Source organism: Globicephala melas, chromosome X, assembly GCF_963455315.2.
Source record: "Globicephala melas chromosome X, mGloMel1.2, whole genome shotgun sequence".
Classification (NCBI taxonomy): domain Eukaryota; kingdom Metazoa; phylum Chordata; class Mammalia; order Artiodactyla; family Delphinidae; genus Globicephala; species Globicephala melas.
The window spans coordinates 113,809,801-113,834,763 of record NC_083335.1 but is presented as its reverse complement, the minus strand read 5'-3'; the positions used below and the strand labels follow the sequence as shown (position 1 = coordinate 113,834,763).

Here is a 24,963-nt window from a genome sequence, read left to right as displayed (position 1 = left end):
GAAGTAACGGACTCAAAATTCTATTAGGCAACCTGAGTTCCCATCAGAGTAACAGTGACAGAGACAGAGAGACAGAGACAGAGACAGAGAGAGAGAGAGAGACAGACAGACAGACAGAGACAGAGAGAGAGACAGAGAGAGCGAGCAAGCGCGCGCGAGTGCAAGCTCGGGGCAAGTGGGAGCACACACGTGCACAATGGGCAAATGTGGAACTCTTCAGCCAGTGAAATCATTAGCTTCAACTGATTCATTTAGGTGTTGTACAGCATACAAAAAGTACATCGACATCTTCCCATTGTGCAAAACAACCAACGGCACTGAATAGTCAAACACACTTCAAACATCAATTGGCTCATTGCATTTACATGAAATGTCCAGAATAGACAAGTGCATAGAGACGGAAAGTAGATTAGTGGTTGCTAGGGGTTGGGGGGTGGGGAGAACGGGGAGGGACTTCTAATGGGTACAGGGTTTCTTTTTGGGGTGATGACAATGATAGCTAGTGGCAGTGGTTGCACAACTCGAATATACTAAAAAATCACTGACTTTGCGCACTTAAATGTGTGAATTACATGGTATGTGAATTCTATCTCAACAAAGCCATAAAAAAAAGTCAACTGGCTCAACAATTTTTGAAAAACATGTTTTCTTTTAAGATGCATTGAAAGATAAATCTGCATGCACCACCACTGCTCATTATTTTCTTTGTCAACTTAAAGATTTTGAATACCTTAAAATTTGAGTCCAAAGGGACTTTTATCAGTTATTTCCACAAACCTCACCCATTTTACCAGTAAATTAACTGATACCACATTAAGGAAGTGACTTGTATAAGAACCAAAGTCCCCGCCAGTGGACAAATGGTCAGAGTTTTCCCAGCGTTAAATCATTTCAATTACAACATTCATCAGGGTATGTTCGATTCATCAGGGTATGTTCGGTAATTAAATACATCTGGAAAAATAAAACCAGTTCACGGCCCTGTGGTGTATTTACTAAGAACCTACCAAAGGAAATCAGTATGTTTCCCTTCTGACGTGAGGGGACCTTTTGTGTTTTTTTTAATGTAAAAACTAAGAACTAAAGCCAAGGAGACTGCCAGAACCAGTGAGGTATGCACAAATTAACATAAATTGGTAATTGAAGTGTAGAAGCGATAATTGTCTCAGACACAAGGTACTTCCTTGAGAACAGGCCTCTGGTTTGGGCATTTGCTTCATGAGTACCGCATGGAACTTCCACACCTACTTAAAAATAAAGCCCGCCCCAATGAAGACCAGGGTATTGAGAAAGCCGTTCCCAAGAAGGTCCCCAAGTGGTAATTCGACGCTCAATTTCTAACCCGAACGAATCCGAATGCCTAGCTTTAATAAACAAAAAACAGCAACAAAAAAAACCCCAGAGTTAACTTATTTCAGGAAAATTAGTTAATGCTTTCCTCAAGCCTGCACTTCTGTGTAACTTCAACATGTCTGTGCCAAGCACTGCCCAAACAGTTACAGGCTGTGACCACTCAGTGCGGGCATTAAGTAGGAACCAGAGATACAGGTCATGCAATTCTGCCCTTTCTAGAAGGATCTTAACCTATCTCATACCTAACTTTTTGGTAAGAAATTGTCCTGTTGGATTTGGGGGGCCTTATTTCCTTTCTGATTTTGATCACCTAGTAAATTTTTAAAAACAAACCAAAAAAAAAAAAAGGTTTAACTCTAAAATTCTTTGAGCTTTCTTTTAAATGCGAAATAATGTGCCCTCCTTACTAACCCTCACCGAAATGTTAATCGATACAAAATTACCACCTACACAATCAATAGCACAGGGAATGTAGGAGGCGGGTAGGGGGCCGGGGGCTCCGCAAGGAATTCCCGAGCCCTCCCCAGGGGCCGCAATGGTTAAACGCACTGACTCCCTCATTAGGAATACTTCCGAGGGGCTCCTGAGTCTTGTAGCTTTTGTGGCGCTTGTGGCTGGAGTCTGTCTGCCACTAGAGAAGGATAACAGAGCAGGGAAAGAAAACCCTTTCCCAGGCACATTTCCAGGGGTGCAGCGGAAAAAGCTTGATTTCCAACGCACTCTTTACGAGTTTTCCGAGCGATACAGCGTCCCCATTTAACGACACGTTGCTGACAGCAGGATTTCGGGGGTATCAGGAGGTGACAGACAGAATCCTACAGCCGCCTGTTATCTGCCCCGGGCCAGGTGGGAGGTTTTCAACCCCCAGAGCTCGGCTTTTTCACCCTGAGTAGTCGATCCCCCAACTGCATCGAAACCCGCGGGGCACATCGTCTCCACCTGCTCCCAGGTCATTATTTTGATAGTTGAAACGGGAGACAAAGAGGCTCACCCTCAGTCCCATCCTGTCCCTCTCCCTCCCACCTTCCTGGTCTCAAGGGTCATGGTTCCCAAACGAGCTCTCGGAAGACCCCAGGGTTGGGGAACTAGGCGTTGGCTTCAGGTGGGTTTAAGGCGAACAGGACCCCGGCACGGTGGGACCGGATCGGACTCGGAGCTCGGACGACAGGAGGGCGTCCCGGGAAAAGGGCAAGAAGCTACTCTCTCCCAACCCCTGAAAATAAAACCGGAGCCGCAGCCCGGGACGCTCCGTCCGCGCCCTGGGCTCCCCCTCCCGGGGTTCCCTCTCTTCCTCTCCCGCGAGCCGCACGCCCTCGGGCGCAGCCGAGCGCCGCCGGGGTGGGGACGCCCCCGAGATAGGGCGGGGACGCGCACCTGGGCGTTCGGGACACCTGCGCCGCGCCCCTCCCACCTGCGCACCCCACCCTCCCACCCGGGCCGGGTCGCGGAGGTGCCCGCAGGAGGCCCCACCTGAGCGGGGGCGGGGCGGGGGCGCGAGGCCGTGGCCGTGTTAGTGGCGGTGGCGCGGGGCCAGCGCGTTGGCTTACCCATGGCTGGAGACGGGCGGGAGGCGCGGGCTGCGGGCGCTCGGGCTCCCCGGGGACGGGCAGAGCCGGTGGCACAAGTTTGCAGGTCCGGCGGGCACGTGCGCGGGCGGGCGGGCTGCGCTGGGCTGCCGGGCTGGCTGCTGGTCCTCGCTCCGGGCCGGGGTGGGAGCGCGGCGCGGCTCCGCCTGCACTGGGGGCCGGCCGCGCCGAGAGGGGCCCTGACGTCAGCGCCGGGGGCTTTGTGCGCCCGCAGCCGGGGCCCCAACCGGGCAGCGCGCGCGCCGAGGCGGCGGCGAAGCTTGCGGCTTCCTCTGGGACCCCCGAGCGAGGGCCAAGGGGCGCGGAAACCGGAAAAGCCAGCGGGGGGATGGGGAGAGAGGGGAGCGGGCTGCCAGGATCTCGGAGGCGCCGATCCGCGTCCCAGAAGAGAACTATTACAGCTGGAGGGGCCTTTGCCGTCCTAGTCATCACCCATTGTGCAGATAAAGAAACCGAGACCGGAGGCACTGCTCCAAGGACTCCCTGTGTTTGAGCAGCCTTGACCCAACCCACAGTCCCGGAACCTTTTGTTCACGCGGGGGCTACTTAATTCGGTGGGTCTCCACCCTGGTTGTACATTAGAATCAGCTGGGGAGCTTTTGAAACCCGATTTCATCTGGGCCTCAGCGGGCGGGATCGAGGCATTCGTGCCCCAGAAGGTGCCCAGGTGATTCCAATGTGCGGCCAAGGTCGTCAACACTGACTTGTGGGTAACAAATGGCTTAGAAGGGCACAGACGGCACTCTCCCATCTGGGGTGGTGACAGATTTGGTGGTGTCCATAATCCGCCTGCTTGATCCCTGGAAGCCCACCCCTGGCAGGCTCCGGGAGACTCTGCAGACCCGGCCAAAGCACCCCTTCTCCTGCGGCTGAGGCCTCCTGCTTGAGCCTGTAAGTGAATTAATGGTTTAACAGTGTCCAGGTCTTAAATTCCTTCTGTCTCCTTAGACAAGAATTTTCCTGTCTCCAAAGGTATTAGCAAAGCTGTGAGATCCCTGCAGTTTTACTCTGGTTAATGCTTTTCTGAGACATTTCTGAGCCCAACCTCCCCCCCCCCATAGTTTAATGTTGTGCTTTTTCATTGTTCTGAAAATACATAGTGTTACTTGAACAGAGGGTTACATAAACAGTAACAGTAGATAGTACACTTAAGGGACATTTAAGCCAGAAGAAGGAGGCTTTAGGACTGAGAAAGGGTGCAGCAGGCAAACATTTCATCTAATGAAATTTATTGGATTAGGAAAGATTTTATCAAGGCAAAGCTCTAGAAATCCTAATAATATTTTGCAGTAAAGGACAGAGATTTGTGCTAGGCAGATCACTGGCTCATTTTCACAATCCCACGGGGAACACTCATTCCTAACCAATCTTCATGCAGTAATAAAACAGCAGGGAGCTCACAGGTTTAACTTTTTGTCCTCCTGTTACAGAAAAGTAATCCATTTGAAAGAGGCCTGAAAGCACCTGCATGCAGGAATCCAACTGCAGTTGACAATAACTGGGATCACCTGCAAGAGGGTGACGGCCACGAGGAGTTCATTTAAGTCCTGGTTTAGGGAACAGCGTTCGGTTTGGTTCGTTCCTACATCTTGGGAGGCTCCTAGGAGACAGTGAAAACAACAGAACGGGACTTGGGCGCACAATCTGAAATAGTCTTTTGGCAAGATATGACCTCCCTCAGCCACTCTGGAAGCAAGAACTCTAAGATTGTGTGCACTGAGATGAAAGTAAACCCTTTGGTCCACTTTCCGTCATTCCCTAGAAGTCTTGAATTTTTTTTTTTAACCAAAGAAAAGAAATAACAGCTGTCCAAATACTGGAGCCAGTCACAATGGGATACTGTGATTGAAAACCAAGTTATAGCCATTGTGTACACACTGTCAAAGGAAAGCCACATTTTAATAGAAACTTTTACTCACTTTGGAAATGTCATGGACCGGTTTCAACAAGCAGTTGTCCCTAAAACCCTTAAGAAAAACAAAACAGCAGTTGGGAAATTAGCAAGGCTACTACTGACCTGGTGCAGAAGAGAGCTAATGTACATATTTGACTATCAGTCTAAGAAGTGCTATTTTAAAATAATAACCAATTTTTCTCATATAACTAAAACCTTTAAAAATTAAAGCAAGACTACGTTGCGAGTGGACGAGTAAATTGGTAGAGCCTTTCTGAAAAGATATTTGGCAGGATGTATCAACAGACTTAAAAATATTCATAGCCTCTGGCCTAATAATCTGCTTCTGGGACTCTCTCCTGAGTAAATAATGACTGTTTCAGTCAAAATTAACGTAAAAAGATGTTTAGCACAGAGCAAGATGTAATAGCAGATCAAACAATAAAAACAAGAAAGGAAGCAACAACTGTTCGATAGAAGGTACGCCGTTGCATAAATTATCATTGATCTAGCTCCCTGGTTCTCAGCTGTGGATGACTTTGCCCCCCTGGAGATACTTAGCAATGTCTGGAGACAGTTTTAGTTGTTACACCTGGGGAGGGGGTGCTACTGGCATGTGGTCGGTGTTGGTCACGGATGCCGCTAAACACCCTACCATGCTCAGGACAGCCCTCGCCACAACAAAGAACGATCCAGCCCCAAATGTCAGAAAACAGTGACATATACCCACTACTGTATATAAAATAAATAACTAATAAGGACCTACTGCATAGCACAGGGAACTCTACTCAATACTCTGTAATGTCCTATATGGGAAAAGAATCTAAAAAAGAGTGGATAGGGGCTTCCCTGGTGCTCCAGTGGTTAAGACACCATGCTCCCAATGCAGGGGGCCCAGTTTCCATCCCTGGTCAGGGAACTAGATCCCGCATGCCGCAACTAAAGAACTAAGACCTGGTGCAGCCAAATAAATAAATAATAAACTAAACTAGAGTGGATATATGTATAACTGATTCACTTTGCTGTACAGCAGAAGCTAACACAACATTGTAAATCAGCTCTACTCCAATAAAAAAATTTAAAAAAAAATAGTGCTGAGGTTGAGAAACCCTGCTGTTTCTATATGGTCAGATATCATGCAGCCATGTTTGCAAAGAATTATGTGGGAAAGTGCTCGAGATCGTTTTATTATTTTTAAAGCAGAGTAAAAAGCTGAATGTGCAATATAATCCTAGTCGTATTCATATGTACATATATATATATGTACTGGAAAAGACTGAAAGAAAATACACTAGGGTAGAGATTACTACTTATTCACCAAACATCTATCATCTATCTGGCCACACAGCTGGACTACATTTCCCAGACTTCTTAGCAGTTAGGTGCTAAGTGATTGAGTTCTAGCCAGTGAAGTCAGAAGTGATGTCCACCACTTCCAGGCCTTAGCCACAGAATCTCCAGAGCATGTGCTTCTACATGCCTTCCCCTCCTCTCAGCTGAAACGTGACATTGACACCCAGGGTGCCTTCGAAAACCACAGGCGAAGATGGAATTGCCTCTGCCAGCCTGGGTGACTGAATGACTCTGTGCAGCAGGGGCTCACTCCTCCCCAATATACACTGACAGCCCAGAACTGACCTGGACACTTATGTGAACCAGAAATAAACTGCTGTGATGTTTGAACCATTATGTATTCAGGGGCCTATTTGTTATAGCAGTGGCCCTACCCTTACTAATATATTAATATATTAACATATACCAAAATACTGACAGGGTTTATCTCTGGGATTAATGGAGTTTTTAGTTATATTTTAATACCCTTTTGTGTTTTCCCAGACTTCTACAAAGAGCAATATTACTTTTATAATCGGGGGGAAAAGTATATAGCTGTATCTTACTCCACAGTAGAGACAGTCTCCTATTAATTTTAGACTATCAATGAAATCGTATTTCCAACTGATTTTATTCAATTTGAGCTCTTACTGACCCTCAATGCCTCGTCTAGGAGTACAACTAATTACAAACTGTAAGGACACATTTTGTCTGCCCTAATCTTCTGGGGGGCATTTAATCACATGTGTGCACATCACTGCTTCCTGTTTCATAATTTCTCATGAGGCTTGTCTCTCCAGCAAAAGTCTCCTTAATGGGCAGAATCTTCCTTGACGTTTGATTCTTAAAATCTCCTCTCAGCTTCTTGCTTCTCTAGTTACTTTCTCAGCACATCAGGCATAATTTCTAGCCTTTCTAGCCTTTTCTCCTGTCACTCAGAAAGACAGCTGCTTTCTCAAACTAATAGGAAGTCCATGAATTGGTTTTCAACTTTTATAGTCACCTTATGACAAAGCAAAAAAAAAAAAAAGACTGAGTTCTGTTTGCAGAACTAAATGAAAATGTTAGCAAACCTTGACAATGTTTGACTATGCCAATGAAAGCATAGATGACACAAAGGGGGGCATGGGAGAATATGAATGAAAAAGCAGCACTATTGATATCCTCAGCTGCTCAAGCGGGGATCAGAGGATACAGTCAAACTTCGATGGAGAAAGAAATAGAGATTTGTGAGGAGGGATGATGTAACTGACGTAGATCCTCATCATTCACGTCAAGGAGTCAGTAGGTATTGTCTAAAGTTGATAAATCAAGAAAGAGAATTCAGCACATTATCAAGATCAGAGCCATTGGTTCCCAACCCCATCAGATCTGATGTCATTTATAAAAGAACATTTATAATGCCCCTTTGGCACTCCACAAATGAAATCCAAATGAAAGAAAAGATCAATACAACACCTCGATTATAATATAAAGAAGAACTGAAAGTAATTTAAAATGAATAGTGTTTTCTCGATGTGTAAACACTCAACCGGAAGACGGAATGAAGTCATCCGATGAGCAACTGAGTTGTAGAATCCCCATGAGTGGGACAGCTAAGACGCCAGCCCTACAGAGATGTATAGTATTGGTCATCCACATACCAAGGGTGGTCTTGCCATCAGTGTCGTGACATTCCAAAATGGCGAACAACTTGGTAAGGTTTCAAGCGAAACAAAGTGCAGTCTTCCCTCAATTGACACGGCAATTGCAGTCCTGAAAAAAAAAATCTACATTTCTTAAAACCACCCCAAAGTATCTTGTGTTTATACATCAGATGGACTTATTTCTTAGGTGCTGATAACTAGAAGCAGATTTTTCAGCTATATAAATGTCCAGAGGACATTAAAAAATTGATGAAGAAATGGGGACACGTCCTCATTGTACAAGGCTCTCCTGTGCCTTGCACGCCCGTCAGCCCATCCTGAACCCAGTAAATACCAGTAGCGCCCCCTCCCCATCACAGTGACAACCCCAAATGCCCACACCAGTATCCAAACTGTCTCACCTCCCTGCATCTAGATTGCGGAAGCACCTCCAGAGGAACTCAAACAAGAAAGAGTTAAGAGAGATTGCTTCTTGGAGCGAGGCCATCAGTTTGGAGAGGAGGGCCGTGAGGCTGTTTTTCATCAAGCCCTACTATTCTGTTTAATTGTTATCACAGGTATGTTATGTATTATTTATAGATAGATATAAATATATATAATTAAGTAAAGCACCTATGTCTACTGGGTGTTTAGTTCTATGATTTCTGGGCTCCTGAGACCTTATTTCCAGACATACCCATGTGTAAAATGGGTATATTCATGGTCCCTACCTCATATAGTTGTTGTAGGGATTAAAGGAGGCTCAATAAATGGTAGGTATTGATGCAGACGTTGTTGCTGGTGAAGTTAGCATTGTTATCTCTGCCTTTTACCCTGGGGAGGCTGATGGGTCCCTGAGGTAGCCAGAAAGCAGCTTTAAGGCGCGGGCATTCCGAGATCCTGCAGTGCCAAAAGGGATTGGAAGTATTGGTCCAATTTTTTTCCTTATTTTCTCTTAGGCAGGCAGGGGAACCCTCAGTTGGCTCCACATCTGTGCTAGAGGGTGGAGGGACGTTACTGATTTCCATTCTTCTATTACGCTGTGTTTTATTTGGATGTTTATTTACTAATTGGTGAGGGATGGGGGTCAGGTGGCCTTGAGTAGTAAGCAAATGTAGCCCAATGTAGCAAGAAGCAACAGGAAATTAACAAAAATTAACTTTCCTATGTAGTTGGACAGTTCATCATTTCATGAGGGAAAAAATGAGCTTAAATGCACATCTTTTAAGACTCCAAATGCCCCCAAAGACTAAAGATCACTCAGAACCTTGAGTGTGACTCTAGATGGTTTTCTGACTGCCCTACGTGTGATCAGCCATCCTGAGAGCAGGCAGGTTGAATGGAAGAAGGGCAGACAAGAAGTACAGTGAAAAGCATAGCACTCTAAAGGCAGGGACCCTCAGCACCCAGCCTGGGGGCAGCAGGGGCGGGGCTGGGGGGCCTTTTGCAGCCCGCGAGGAAGACCCACAAGGAAAAGCTGCCCAGATCTTGGAGACAAAGCTGAGATAAAGATAAAAGCACTCCCAGGATGTTCAACTTTGCCTTCCCCGCCTACATTTTACCACACTCAACTTTGGGATGGAAGAGAAGATGTGATATTTGCCTGCCTGATTTTTTTTTTTTTTTTCCGGTACGCGGGCCTCTCACTGCTGTGGCCTCTCCCGTTGCGGAGCACAGGCTCCGGACACGCAGGCTCAGCGGCCATGGCTCACGGGCCCAGCCGCTCCGCGGCATGTGGGATCTTCCCGGACCGGGGCACGAACCCGCGTCCCCTGCATCAGCAGGCGGACTCTCAACCACTGCGCCACCAGGGGAGCCGTGCCTGCCTGATTTTTAAGGGGCTAATCACCCCCAGGGTGGGAGAAAACAGAGCCTGTGTGACTCTTCCAGTGGGTCTTCTGGTCACCTGCAGGTGACAGACGGAGGGGTCCCAGCTCTCTGTGCCCCTGGTCCTCTCCCGAGGTCCTCTTCCTCAGCACCCAGGGCAAGGCCCCGAGATTCCCTCTCACACTTTCCTGGTTATCTATGGTGTCCTGACCTTTCCTCAGTTTTCCTTTGATGAAGAAACGGAAAAAAAAGAAAAAAGAAAAAAAAAAGAAACGGGGTCTTAGAGATATTAGGTCATGTGTCCCAGGTCGCACACTGAGTACACGGCAAATCCGTCCCCTCCACGTCGTTACCATCCATAGAAAATGTTCCTGGATTGTCAGATTGCTGGTCTGGGCTACGAGGAACAAGTGCAAGACCTCAGCAGGGCTCCCTTCTGGGGCCTTCTTTCAGAATCAGTCTCCAATTCAGCTGTGGCTTAGAGAATGGGGGAAACGGCTACACCCTGCCGTGTGTCTTATGGAGTCGCAGCTGAACGTGATGAAGATGCAGGTAGAACAGAAAAATAGCAGCATCCCAGGGGGCCCTGGATTTCCAAGCTGGCTGAAAACAGATCCTGCCTTTAATACACAGTTCACTCCCTTCTGTCCTTTTATGAGGCAGAGCGAAAGGCAGGTGGTTTTCCTTTGGCTTGTACTGAGCAGTTCGATCCATAAACCTGGGTTATGTCCACCTCTGTCTTTCACAGGACACTCTGCTTTCGGACTGTGGCTGAGCTCCCCACACATATGAATCAAGATCAGAGTTCACAGGGTGGCATCAGCGAACACCAAAGAATATAGCTAATCTGATAGCATGTCCTTGCTTTTGCAGACGAAATTTAAAATGCAACAATGTACCCAGCTCAAAATTGTTTAACTAGCCTATCATTTTCATTAGCTGACAATGATTTCTCTGAACCATCCCGCACTTCCCACTTGCCTGGTAACAACATTTTGGGTAGCCTCTTGGAAAACATAATGTTGCTTTGGGCTAGAATTTTCCTCTCTCTCCTCCTGACTGATTCTTGTAAATGTGTCATAGAATCTCTAAGTTAAAGGGAATTTTATAAGTCCGTCAGTCTAGTCATCCACATTCAGGAATCCCTTGTGCCCTGTCTGTGGCTGTCAGCCCTTCAGGTATATTTCAATACTTCTCAGGACAGGAAGCTCACTACTATTATTTCTCAACAAATGTGACTGTTAAAATGTTTTCCACTCCAAGTTACTGTGTGCCTCTCAACCTCCATCGCCTATCCGTGAGAGAGGCTCTTTTCATTCCAAGTTGGGTCCCGCTCCTTTCACTGTTCTGCATCACAAAAGTTTGAAAAATCTCTCGCCATCCTGGTTGTCCTATGGGTGACATTCTCTAGTTTTGCAAAGTTCCTCTTCAAGTAGTGGGCTCTGAGTAACATGTACATCTCCAGCTGCTTAGGTTGGAACTGTTTCTTCTCGAGTTGAAAACATTCTAAGTAACAGGCATTTTGTTTGTTGAGGTAAAATACACACAACATCAAATTAACCATTTTAAAGTGGAGAGTTCACTGGTATTTAGTACATTACCAATGTGGTGCAAATATCACTATCTAGCTCCAAAACATTTTCTCCAGCCCAAAGGGAAACTCTGCGCTCATTATGCAGTCACTCCCCATCCCCCTAGGTAACCACTCATCTACTTTCTGTCTCTCGGGATTTGTCTATTCTGAACATTTCATTATAAATGGAATCATACAGTAGGTGGCCTTTGTACCTTGGCTTCTTTCTCTTAGCATGAGGTTGTAGCACGTTCCAGTATTTCATTCCTTTTTTAAATAGCTGATTAATATTCTATTGTATGAATAGAATATCCACTGTAGAGACAGAATATCCAAAAATATCCCTTGTCTGGATAGACCACAATTTGTTTATCCATTCATCCATCCGTCATTTGAGTTGCTTCCACCTTTTGGCTATTGTGAATAATCTTGCTATAAACACTGGTGTGCAAGTATCTGCTCTAGTCCTTGCTTTAAATTCTTTTGGGTGTATATACCAAGTAGAATTGCTGGGTCATGTGGGAATTCCATGTTTAACTTTCTGAGGAACCACAATAGTGTCTTCCATAGCAGCCGTACCATTTGACATTCCCGACACCAGTGTCTGAGGGATCCAATTTCTCTGCATCCTTGCCAATACTTATTTTCCATTAAAACTTTTTAAAATTTAATTGAATTTTTAAAAATTATAACTGTCCTACTGGGAATGAAGTGGTATTCTAAGAAATCTAGTTTATAAGACTTCCTTGACATGGCCTCTGAGGCCCTGTCTAGGCCCACCCTAATCTCCCACTGCATGCCCCCATTCTCCCTCTCCAGCCTCACTGCTCTCACAGGCCCTCCCTCCCAATGCAGGGCCTTTGCACATGCTGTTTCCGCAGCCTCTTTGCCTGGCTACAGCCCACTCACCATTTGGCTCAAAAGCTGAGCATCACCTCCTCAAGGAAGCCCTCTCTGATCTCCCCAATCGGTCAAATGCCCCAAATGACAGTCTCATGGCACCATCCACCTCCCCTTCCTAGGACCTACTACAGTTGCAATTTACTCTGGATTATATGAATATATTTTTCTCCTCTGTTGGGCCATGACTACAGCGGGAGTAAATTAAATGTGCTGATTAATGAATGAAAAACTTTTTGAGGAACCTTGGGAGACTTTGAACTTACGGCTAACTAAAGTCTGGAAGTCTTTTGAACATAAAGTTTTAAAACTCATGTCCCATCTCCTCCTTCCCAGGACACTATTCCAACAATGTCTCTCCTGCATCATCAATATCTCCCTTTGACCCAGATCATTCCCGCTGGTTCACACACATGTTCTAGCCACTGCCTTATTTTTTTGCTCCCCTTCTTAGCAAGACCTCTTGGGAGAGCCGTCCATACTTGCCTGTACTTCCTCACTTCTCACTGTCTGAAGCCTGCTCTGATAAGCCTTGTGTCCCCATCATCCTGCTGAAACTGTTCTTGTCAAGGACACACATCATTGCCACTCTTCCAGTGGATGCCTCCATTCTCCTGGAAACATGTTATCTCAGCTTCCATGAAGCCACACGTTTCTGGTTTTCTTTCTCCTTCACTGCATGCAACTTCTCGGTCTCCTTTGTTAGTACTGAAAATTATCTTGTCATGATTATGTTTATTTCTTATTTTCAGTTTTACCCTGTAGATTGGATACTCCAGGTGGCCAGGAACCGTGTTTATCTTGACCACCGCTTAACCTCCATGCATAGAACGTATCAGATGCTCAAATTTTTATTAAATGAATGAATATCTTCTCCATTTGAACTTATATAATTTTGATCCTGAGGATCTTTAAAATTCTTCTTTGTATAAAAAATATTATGACATCTTATATGTATCGTTCTGAGTTTTGATTCTTCTACCTAATATATTAGCTACCCCAACTAGTTTTGGTGAACACTCTCTCTCAATTTCCTCCATCTTGGGGATAAAAATACTGATTCTGGCACTCTTTCTTCCTTCAGGTTGACCTCGACTCATTGATCAGTATTCTCTGAGCATGACTGTTTTCAGCCAGCAGGGTAATCCTTGATTGTGTTGACACCCAGCACACGTTTCTCTATGTTGTCCACAAGGAAATAACAAGTTCTGTTGTGGAAAAAGGCCATTATGAGTTTTGCACACACAAAGTTCTAGGTTGAGTCAGTTGGGGCAGACATCTGTTAATAAGGTGATTTCCAAAATGCAATGTGAACAAGGCCCATTTAAATCCCAGAAAGAGGACTTCCCTGGTGGCACAGTGGTTAAGAATCCACCTGCCAATGCAGTGGACACGGGTTCGAGCCCTGGTCTGGGAAGATCCCACATGCCGTGGAGCAACTAAGCCCGTGTGCCACAACTACTGAGCCTGTGCTCTAGAGCCCACGAGCCACAACTACTGAGCTCACGTGCCACAACTACTGAGCCCACGCACCTAGAGCCCGTGCTCTGCAACAAGTGAAGCCACCGCAATGGGAAGCCCGTGCACTGCAACCAAGAGTAGGCCCTCTCGCCGCAACTAGAGAAAGCCCGCGTGCAGCAACAAAGACTCAACGCAGCCAAAAAAATAAATAAATAAATTTATTTTTAAAAAATCCCAGAAGGAGAAGTAGCAATTATGCAGACCCTGCATATTTCAATGACCACAAACTGCCTCAGGGGGAAGGAACCAGTTCTCGTGCCATACTGACATCAAGGTCAAGGGTACCCACAGTGCAACTGTTTCTGCTCCTCTCATGAGCCCAAACAGTATGTTTTCAGGGCTCTCCTTCTCTCCTCTCCTGGGAATGGCTAGCCCTCTGCTTCAGCTTTTCCTGAAATCCAAAGACGGTGTGGAACATGTCCCTATTCGCCCATCTAGAAGCTTTATCCAGGAAAGCAATGAAGTTGGAAGTGGCGGGGAAAGCGGGGGGCGGGGGGGCAGTAACTACCATGCCGTAATACATGCTGGTTGTCTATGACCATTTCTTTTTTTTTTTTTTTTTTTTTTTGCGGTACGCGGGCCTCTCACTGCTGTGGTCTCTCTCGTTGCGGAGCACAGGCTCCGGACGCGCAGGCTCAGCGGCCATGGCTCACGGGCCCAGCCGCTCCGCGGCATGTGGGATCCTCCCGGACCGGGGCACGAACCCGTGTCCCCTGCCTCGGCAGGCGGACTCTCAACCACTGCGCCACCAGGGAAGCCCTATGACCATTTCTTTTAAAAATGATCAGAGATCCTAATTATAGAAACTGGAGAAAATATTTGCAAACGATGCAACTGACAAGAGATTAATCTCCAAAATATTCAAGCAGCTCACGGAGCTCAATATCAAAAAGCAAACAACCCAATCAAAAAATGGGCAGAAGAGCTAAATAGACATTTCTCCAAAGAAGATATACAGATGACCAACAGGCATATGAAAAGATGGTCAACATTGCTAATTATTAGAGAAATGCAAATCAAAACTGCAATGAGGTATCAGCTCCCACTGGTCAGAATGGCCATCATCAAAAAGTCTACAAACAATAAATGCTGGAGAGGGTGTGGAGAAAAGGGAACCTTCTTGCACTCTTGGTGGTAATGTAAATTGATACAGTCACTATGGAGAACAGTATGGAAGTTCCTTAAAAAACGAAACATAGAGCTACCATGTGACCCAGGAATCCCACCGTTGGGCATATTTCCAGAGAAAACCATAATTCAAAAGGATAATGCACCCCAACATTCATTGCAGCACTGTATTTACAAGAAATGAAAGCAACCTAAATGTCCATCCACAGATGAATGGATAAAGAAGATGTGGTACATATATACAATGGAATACTACTCGGGCGTAAAAAAGAATAATGCCATTTGCACAACATGGATGGGCCTAGAGATCATCATACTAAGTGTAACTCTACATTTGTAGATGCACTGTCCATGTTGCCAAATATTCCCCCAATGGATTCATGAAATAGAGGTAGGCAGGGTAAGCATTATCAAATTTCTGCAGAAGAGATCATTGAGAATGGGACTGCTGGAGCACCTCAGCCAGGCATATAAGACTTGTGGATGATTAGAAGCAGAACTTGTTGACTGGAGCACATGATGACTCCTTGGCAATTTCCTCTTCCACCTACCACTATCAGCTTCCGGGTAGAAGCGTGACACTGTAACTAGGCGACCTGCTGTTTTCTTTGGAACAAGTGACCTAACTCCTTTGAAACTGTTTCCTCATGCTTGAGAGGCAGATAGGAATACTACTGGCCCATGCTACCTTGTGTGGAACTCTTTTTTTTTTAATATTTATTTATTTATTTGGCTGCGCTGGGTCTTAGTTGCAGCACGCGGGATCTTCGTTGCCGAGTGCAGGATCTTCCTTGCGGAATGTGGGCTCTTAGGTGTGGCACGCATGTGGGATCTAGTTCCCTGACCAGGGATCGAACCCGGGCCCCCTGCATTGGGGGCGTGGAGTCTGAACCACTGGACCACCAGGGAAGTCCCAACCTTGTGGAATTCTGAGGAGGCTCATCAGAAAGTATTTGAAAACACATGGTTTAAGATAAAGCACTGCCTCCAGGCTTATATTTTTCTTGTTTTTGTCATGATTGGTCAAGTCAATCTCTCTCTCTCTCTCTCTCTCTCTCTCTCTCTCTCTTTATTCAAGATGGAGACTCCTGCTTCAATCCAGTTTCATCTTCTGGTGCATCTTCACGTGACCCAAAGGGTCTGTGATTATATCTACAAAGCCCTGAAGAGACCAGGGATGTAAACTGACAGGCTCGAAATCAGGACTCATGATAAAGGAACAGGAGGTGTTCATTCCCAGCTCACCTGCAGATGCTCTAAAGACCAGCTGGACTCTTCCGGCTCTTCTCTGTGTCCCCGATACTTCACTGATGTTTGTTGAATGAAGTAATGAGTGAATGAAGAAATATAAAGAGCAGACACACCTGGGATCAAACCTCACCCTGGGCCTTTATTAGCTGAGCCTCAGTTTCCCAATCTGCAAATGGAAGACGATCCACTCCTTGCAGGGTTGGGAGGAGAATTTCAATCAGCTGCTTGGTATCCTTCTCTTTTTTACATTCAATTTACCCTCAGTTTCCCTTTTCACAATGGTATCTGCTTTACATTTTGTTCTTTCTTTTCAATTTTTGCTCCTTGTCAAAGGCAGAAACAAACTAGGAGGTAGATATTCTGCCTTCTCTCTGCCATCAGATCTGCCCCAAACCGGACTTCTCTCCAGTCTGTCCCTTCTTTGTCTAGTCAGGAGTTGAAAAATACCCTTTGTGCTTTGTGGGTCACAAATAAAAGCAGAGCGCACACAAGGCTAAAATATTAGCATATCAGTCCACCTACATAATGTCCTTTTTTTTTTAACAAGGCAATCAAAAACCTTAATTCGAATTCTAAAAACTGTTACATTTCCTTTGATTTCTTAAAATGCCACTGAATTTGAGATAAAGAATCAAAATCCTTTAGCAGAATTACATTGAAGTCTCTCTTTATCTCCAAACAGGTCACATTTGGGGAGCAATTTCCCAATATGTAAAATGAATAATGATGGCTTTAGAATAATCATAATTACCTCCCCGAAAGAGAACTTCATCTCAGTTAATTTTTTTTCTTTGTATAGTCAAATGACTGATTCTGAAGCAATTATACAGCAATGCATTCTTTTTTACAACTGAATAGCACGCCCATTAGCCCTCATAGTTCCCTGTGTTTGCCTGCCCTGCTGGCATTTGAAAACAGTGGTTTTGTGATTTAAACCTATCAAGCAAAATGCCATCGAGGAGCCAATTTGCTAATCGACCTTTCAGTGTGTATGTCTCTGTGCCACAGCAAAGGGCCAGGAAAAAAATATGTAGGCGTGGGCTGTTGAGGTACGATTAATCCTCTCTCTGCATTTGGTTTCCACTTTGTTAAGGAGTCTGCTGTGGGAGCAGATTGGCCGTTTTAAAAAGCCAGCCTCCTTTTCCCCTCCACAGCAGCTGTGCACACGGTTTCTTTGCCTCCCCTGGGTCTGTCTTTGGGGCCAGGTCCTTGGAGATGCATCTCCCCACCTCTTCCTGGTGCCTGTTGCATTGTCTCACCTCTCTGCTGGTCCAGTGGAGCCCGGCTCCCTCCTTGGAGAAGTTAAATGTCACACCTTAGTAAGAAGGGCAAGTGGTGACGGGGTGCTGGTGAAAACATGCACAGCTGAGAGATGAGACCTGGTGATTCAGCCGACAGCATGGGTTTGAAGTCAAGTAGACTTGGGTACAAATCCAGTTCATTAAAGCTGCGGGGACTTCAGATGAGTGACAACCCACTTTGAGTGGCCTTCCTCCCCCGCAGAATGGGAGGGGAATCATGCCTCTCCTGGAAGATTTGTTGTGAAGATGCAGTGAGTTAACGCACTTAGAGAGCGTAGTGCACAGCCTCGCTTTCAGTAAGTGCTCCATAAACACTGACTACATCTCCACAGCAGCCGGAGTGGCCCTGGGCGGACCCAGCGCAGGTGAATCCTGCCTCATCTTCACTCCTTATGCCTGGCATCTTCAGAAGGCTTTGTTTATTGGTGCACTTTAGTTTGTGTGTGGGGGTGTGTTTGTGTGGAACAAGGACACCTTCCTGCTGGACAGCGCCCTCCCACTTCTGCCCCGTGTACATGGAGATTATGTAGGGATGGGTACAAGTGTACGCACTTCCACGTATATCGACAACTCTTCCCTTTTGTTAGCATCCAATGGTGTTTCTCTTGGTTGTCTCATTTCGTTAAGCATTTATCACAAGTAGCAGCGATTTATTTCTAGAGCGAAGTTCTAAAGCCAGCATTAATTTCAATTTTCTTTTGGAGAGCTTTGTCTCTCTTCTAGGTCAAACCATCCAGCAGCTTACGGCTGCCCACAGTGGGGGAAGGGAGCAGGCATGTCCTTGCATGTAGAAAGGCGCATTTGAGATGGGGGATGAGTGCCCTGATGCAGCCTGGTGGCTTTGACAGAAGCCACTGGCTGCACAGACCAGCTCTCCCACGCCCACCCTGTCCTTGGCTCGGACCACATGGCAGTTGTCTGCATTGCTGCTCCCACATCTTACTCATTATCACTGACTGTTCTCAATCTGTCTTTTTCTGATTTTCCTTTTCTTATTCCTCTACCTCCTCAATTTTTTTTTTTTTTTTTTTTTACTTCCATTTGCTCCCCTGATTCCCACCAGTCCCAGGCTGATGACATGCTTCGCTTGGCAAGTTTCCCCGTCTCCTGCCACGCTCCCTCCATGCCAACCAGGCCAATACTGCAGAGAGAGCTGGGCGGCCCTCTCAGGCTCGTCGGTGGGATGGAGCCTGCGGTAGCGTTGCCACGGGTTGACTCTTCCAAGCCCTTTCTGCTTTTCTGGGGGATGAGTCTAAGTGATGGTGTGTGTCCAGTGGTCCTGAGGAGAGGCAGTCCATGCTCTGCGTGAACATCTCCTCTGCGTAGCCAGTGGGCAAAGCCCTGGTGGCCCCAGCGACCAATCTGATGGTCATTCGTGTTAACCGACTCAGGACAGTGAGTGATGCCATGAATTGATGAATTAGTACGTACAAGGGGGCCGCAAAGTCTTTCTCTGCCCCTGACCTGCTAGACAGGAAGGAGTTCCCACTCTCGGGGCCACTTAGGGTAAGTCTGTGCCTGAGTGAGACTGGCAGCCACTCGGTACAATCATCTGCGGATTCTTGTGGAAGGGTAGGCTCCTGACCTCCTGAATCAGAAGTTATCTGCCAGGGAATATGGATCTTAACAAGTTTCTTGAGCCCCTGCTACTCAGACAGCGGACCTGGAATTTAGCAACATCGGCCTCATCAGGGAGCTTGTTAGAAACGCAAATTCACAGCTTCATCCTGGACCTCACGGATCAGACACTTCGGAGGCAGAGCCTGGGGCTCTCGGTGATCTGATGCCTGCGAATGATAGGCTGGGTAAGGTCGTGTGCTAGTTTCCTCTTGCTGCTGTCACAAATCATCACAAGCTTAGTGGCTTAAAATGACACAAATCTATTGTCTTACAGTTCTGGAGCTTAGAAGTCTGAAATCAGTTTCACTGAGATAAAGTCAAGGGGCTGGCAAGGCTGCGTTCATTCTAGAGGCTCCAGGAGAGAATCCACTTCCTTGCCTGTTTCGGCTTCTCATGGCTGCCTGTCCATTTCTTGGCTTGTGGCCCCTTCCTCCTTCGTCAGTCTATCACTCCAGCCTCTGCTTCTGATATCACGTCACCTCTCTCCCATCTTCCTGCCTCCCTTTTATAAGAACCCTTGTGATTACATTGAGCCCACCAGGATAATCCAGGATAATCCCCCAGCTCAAGACAATTTAATCACGTCTGCAAAGTCCCTTTTGCCATATAAGGTAACATTCATAGCTTCCCAAGGATTAGGTTGTGGACATATTGGGGAGGGGCATTATTCAGCCTTCCACAGGCATATCTAACGAAGTCCTTGTCAATGTGTAATTGTTACCTGACAACCAGTGCACCAGTGTTTATGGTCCTATTACGCTTACGCATCCTATTAACCCATGCAGTTCCAGAGGCGAGTGAGGGCACTCCCTGAGGGTCCCGTTGAATAAGTGCTTCACTGTCTGGGCACTTCACATGGCTTGTCCTGTTGATTCCTCAGGCAATCCCGTGAGCCGGAAGGGTTGTTAGATCATTCCTATTACACGGTCACTTGAGGAAATCGGTTGAGGATACCAGGGCACTGGGCACATAAATGACTCACCCACACTCACAGAGCTGACACAAGATGAGGGCCGTGTGAGGCAGCCATTCTCACTAAAGCCACGTAGGGGATGACTTTGCTGTGGTCCATGGATGGAGCCTTTTTATTCCAATCGGAACAGTGCTTCTCACATTGTAGTGTACATCAGAATCACCTGGAGGCCTTGTGAAAACATAGGCTTCTGATTCAGCCGGTCTGGGGTGGGGTCCATGAATCTGTATTCTCATAAGCTGTAAATGCTGTTTACAATAGCCAAGACATGGAAGCATCCTAAGTGTCCATCAACAGACGAATGGAGAAAGAAGATGCGGCATGTATATAATATGGAATATTACTCAGACATGAAAAAGAGCGAAATAATGCCGTTTGCAGCAACATGGATGGACCTAGAGATGATCATACTGAGTGAAGTAAGTCAGACAGAGAAAGACAAATATCATATGATATCACTTATATGTGGAATCTATACAAATGAACTTATTTACAAAACAGAAACGGACTCACAGACTTCAAAAACAAACATGGTTACCAAAGGGGGAAGGTGGGGGAGGGATAAATTGGGAGATTGGGATTGACATGTACACACTACTATATATATAATAGATAATCAATAAGGACCTACTGTGTAGTGCAGGGAACTCTCCTAAATACTCTGTAATAATATACACGGGAAAAGAATCCAAACAAGAATAGATACATGTATATGTATAACTGAATCAAGATGCTGTACACATGAAACTAACACAACATTGTTAATCAACTATACTCCAATATAAAAGAAAAATTAAAAGAAAAAAAAGCAGAGCTCTCTCCGGCTGGTGAGAGAAAAGGAAGGTGGAGAGACTGGAGGCCTGAGAAGAACTCACCTTGCCATTGCTGGCTGGAAGATGGTGGAGGCCAGGTGAGAATGAACGTGGGCCGCCTTACAACGCTGAGACAGAGGCTCCCGGCTGACACCCAACGAGGAATGGGAACCTCCGTCCTAAATCCACAAGAACTGAATTCAGCCAACAACCAATGAATGAACTTCAAAGCATGTTCTTCCCCAGAGCCTCCAAAAAGGAATGTAGGCCTGCCAATGTTTTTTTTTTTTTTAATTAATTTATTTTTGGCTATGCTGCGTCTTTGTAGCTACGTGGGCTTTCTCTAGCTGCGGCGAGTGGGGGCTACTCTTCGTTGTGGTGTGCGGGCTTCTCATTGCAGTGGCTTCTCTTGTTGCAGAGCACGGGCTCTAGGCGCGCAGGCTTCAGTAGTTGCGGCACGTGGGCTCAGTAGTTGTGGCTCGCGGGCTCTAGAGTGTAGGCTCGGTAGTTGTGGCGCACGGGCTTAGTTGCTCCGCGGCACGTGGGATCTTCCCGGACCAGGGCCGAACCCGTGTCCCCTGCATCGGCAGGCGGATTCTTATCCACTGCGCCACCAGGGAAGGCCCTGCCAATGTTTTGATTTCAGCCAGTCAGATCCTGGCCAGAGGATCCTGGACTCCTGACCTACAGAAACTATGAGATAACACAATTGCATTGTTTTAAGCCACTAAGTTTATGGTCATTAGTTATGTAGCAATAGAAAACTGACACGGAATACTCACAGGAACCAACAAAACACCACTCTCTGGTTGATAACTTTGACTATGGCTAACTCTGCATGTCAATAAAGCTACTAATAGAAAGGAAAAAACTCAACAAGGTGCAAGTAGCTGTGGGCTGTGAATAGACCACTGTGATAACATGCACAATGGCCAGCCCCAAAGATGTCCACAGTCTCATCCCCAGAGCCTGTGACTATGTTGACAGCAGGGTCAGAGTCAGACAAAGGAGACGTGCGGACAGAAGCAGAGGTGGGAGTGATGCTCTTAGACAAGGCAGGAAGGATGCGCCCCTGAAGCCTTTAGAAGGAACGCAGCACCTTGACTTTAGACTTCTGACCTCCAGACTGTAAGAGAATAAACTCGTGTAGTTTTAAGCCACTGCATTCATGGTACTTTGTTACGGTAGTGACAGGAAACTAGTACAACCGCTCTGCGAACAGCGTGGCAATTCCACAAGCAGCATACAAAGGCCATGAGCAACCTGAGGGATGCTGAGAAGAAAAGCCTCTCCACATTTTAGTGTCGGAGACAGACTTCAGAAAGTTCAGGTGAGTTATTGCCTGATGAAAGCCCTTGGGAGAGAGGGAGGAAGTACGGTATATTTCACAGAAAAGGGCTCCTGACTCTTGATTGCTTTATTCTGTGAAAACCAATAGCTAAGTGGCAATGTGTAGAAAGGGAAGGAATCACTGATTGGTTCCAGGGATACGTGAGCTGAACTCAAGTCACTTAACAGGGACAATAAAGAGGCCATTCTATTCACTCTAAGTATTCTCACCAAAATTTTTTTAAATTTAAATGTGGTGAAGTATGTAATGATATAGAAAACTGACATATCCTCAAGCTTATGTACTTGAATAACAGCATCTTTGGGAGAAAAGAAAACCCTAGGGGAAGTTTGGCTACGTGGCTCTCCGTGGTACCAATTTATAGGAACCTCTTCCTGACTTTAACAATCTTCAATCCGTGTTTTTGTCTGCTTTTGGTTTTGACTTTTAGCCAGTCTCTCTCAAGAAACTCTTAGACCCTTTGCCACTCAAAGTGTGGTGCACAGACCACCAGCATCAGCATCACGTGCAAGCTTGTTAGAAATGCAGAGCCTCAGACCCAGCCCAGACCTGTTGACTGAGATCCCACATTTGAACAAGATCTCGTGTGATCTGCACGCAACAGAAGATACAGGCAGTAGACCATAGTCATAATTCTTTTCTATAAGGAAAAAGCACCATTTTAATTCTTGTAATGATTAAAAAACTTTTAATTATTTTATCTTAAAAGTATTAAAAGCTCATTTCGGAAAAATGGGGAAAAAGAAAAAACCACCTGCTCTCCCAACATCCTAATGTCACTGCTATTTTTATCTGTGTACATTTCCACACACATACATTGTATCTCCACATCACACTCTTCATTCTTTTTTTAAAAAATCTTATTTACTTACTTATTTATTTTTGGTTGCATTGGGTCTTCGTTGCTGTGCACGGGCTTTCTCTAGTTGCGTCGAGCGGTGGCTACGCTTCGTTGCAGTGCACAGGCATCTCATCGTGGTGTCTTCTCTCGTTGCGGAGCTCGGGTTCTAGGCGCGTGGGCTCAGTAGTTGTGGCACACGGGCTTAATTGCTCCGCGGCATGTGGGATCTTCCGGGACCAGGGTTCGAACCCGTATCCCCTGCATTGGCAGGCGGATTCTTAACCACTGTGCCACCAGGGAAGCCCCCGACACTCTTCATTCTTTTGAAAGGTTTTTTTCACTGATCACAGTCTGAAAACCACAATTTTACCACCATTACTTCAATGGCTTTATGAGAGTGGAATGATTTATTTCACCATTCCCCAATTTGGGGCAATTTTTCACTAATCTAAGGAATATTGTGATAAACGTCTTTGTGCACATATATAGCTTTTGTCTAAATTGAAGATTATTTCTTTAGAGTGGATTTCCAAAAGTGGAATTAATGGGTCCTTGGTAATAAACACGTCAAAAAAAGCACACTTTAAGAAATCAGCAGTACATTGTTTGAGTGTTTGAGTGTGTGTGTGTGTGCGTGTGTGCGTGTGTAAACCAGGAACTTGTTTGGGGAGCACAGAAATGTAATCTTTTTCATCTAGACTCTGCAACAGAGTGATAATATCTCACCTCTGTCTCTTGAACAACTTGGCCTGGGTTCAGCCTGTGAAAATGATTCTGGCTCTAGGCGATGCCTGGTGACACTGCTGTGAGGAACCACTCGCTCCCAACCTGGGATTCTTGTTTTCTAAGACAGCGTCCTCGGCTGTCAGCGTTATTCCACAACAAAGTGGGTTATAAGGTGTGCTTGCCCCATTGATCGTTTACGCCAACAGGACTGGTCCATGGAAATAGATGGGTACCATTTTTAACTGTTTTGATGGATCATATTAGAAAGTAGCAGTGGTTAAGTCATCATCATTTGATTTTTGTCCCTTCATTTTTTTTAAATTGACGTATAGTTGATTTACAATGTTGTGTTAGTTTCCGGTGTACAGCACAGTGATTCAGTTATGCATATATATCTTTTTCAGATTCTTTTCCCTTATAGGTTATTACAAAACACTGAGTATACTTCCCTGTGCTATACAGTAGGTCCTTGTTGGTTATCTATTTTATATATGTCCCTTCATTTTTCACACCTGTCAGAAAGCAAAAGTGGGACAAAGATTTGGGTTTTTTCTGGTGCCCCCTTTTTTATTTTTGTTTTTTGCAGTATGCGGGCCTCTCACTGTTGTGGCCTCTCCCGTTGCAGAGCACAGGCTCCGGACGCGCAGGCTCAGCGGCCATGGCTCACGGGCCCAGCTGCTCCGCGGCATGTGGGATCTTCCCGGACCGGGGCACGAACCCGTGTCCCCTGCATCGGCAGGTGGACTCTCAACCACTGCACCACCAGGGAAGCCCTGGTGCCCCCTTTTTTAAAGTGTACAGTTTCAATAGTTTTAAATAACAACCATCACCACAATCAATTTTATAACATTTGCATCACCTCTAAAAAATCCCTGGACCAAACAGCAGTCACTTCCAATTGTCCCTCAAGCCTCCCCCATCTTCATCCCCCAGACAATCACTAATGGACTTTTTGTCTCTAGAGAGTAACCTATTCTGGATATTTCTTAAAAATTGAATCATACAATATGTGACCTTTTGTGACTGGTTTCTTTCACTTAGCATAATGTTTTTAAGGTTCATCCATGTGTTAGCATGTGTCAGATTTCATTCTTTTTATGGCTGAATAATATTTCAGTGTATAGAGAGACCGGCTTTGTTTATCCATTCATCCGTGGGTGGACATTTGGGTTGTTTCCAGTTTTGGGCTATTATGAGCAATGCTGCTATGAACATCCATGTGTAAGTTTCTGTGCAGACGTATGTCTGCATTTCTCTTGGGTAGATATCCAGGAGTACAATTGCTGGGTGGTATGGTAACTCTTTGTTTAACTTTTTGAGGAACTGCCAGACTGTTTTCCAAAGCAGCT

The 24,963-nt window shown here is 45.8% G+C and overlaps 1 protein-coding gene and 1 long non-coding RNA gene across 2 annotated transcripts in view; both read right to left on the bottom strand.

Annotated features, from left to right (window-relative positions):
* The window catches only part of GPM6B (glycoprotein M6B), a 152,593-nt gene extending 149,259 nt beyond the window's left edge, over window positions 1-3,334 (bottom strand). The window contains exon 1 of the mRNA XM_030848127.2: window positions 2,901-3,334. Coding sequence (XP_030703987.1) covers window positions 2,901-2,904 — 4 coding nt within the window. The 5' untranslated portion in view covers window positions 2,905-3,334. The remainder of the gene's footprint in view (window positions 1-2,900) is intronic.
* A 3,819-nt stretch (window positions 3,335-7,153) lies between these two features.
* On the bottom strand, window positions 7,154-20,957 carry LOC132594601 (uncharacterized). The gene is made up of 3 exons (XR_009560794.1): window positions 20,760-20,957; window positions 7,809-7,920; window positions 7,154-7,460 (listed from the first exon to the last, which is right to left on the bottom strand). It is a non-coding gene; the product is annotated as an uncharacterized lncRNA (long non-coding RNA).
* Between the last annotated feature and the right edge of the window lie 4,006 nt (window positions 20,958-24,963).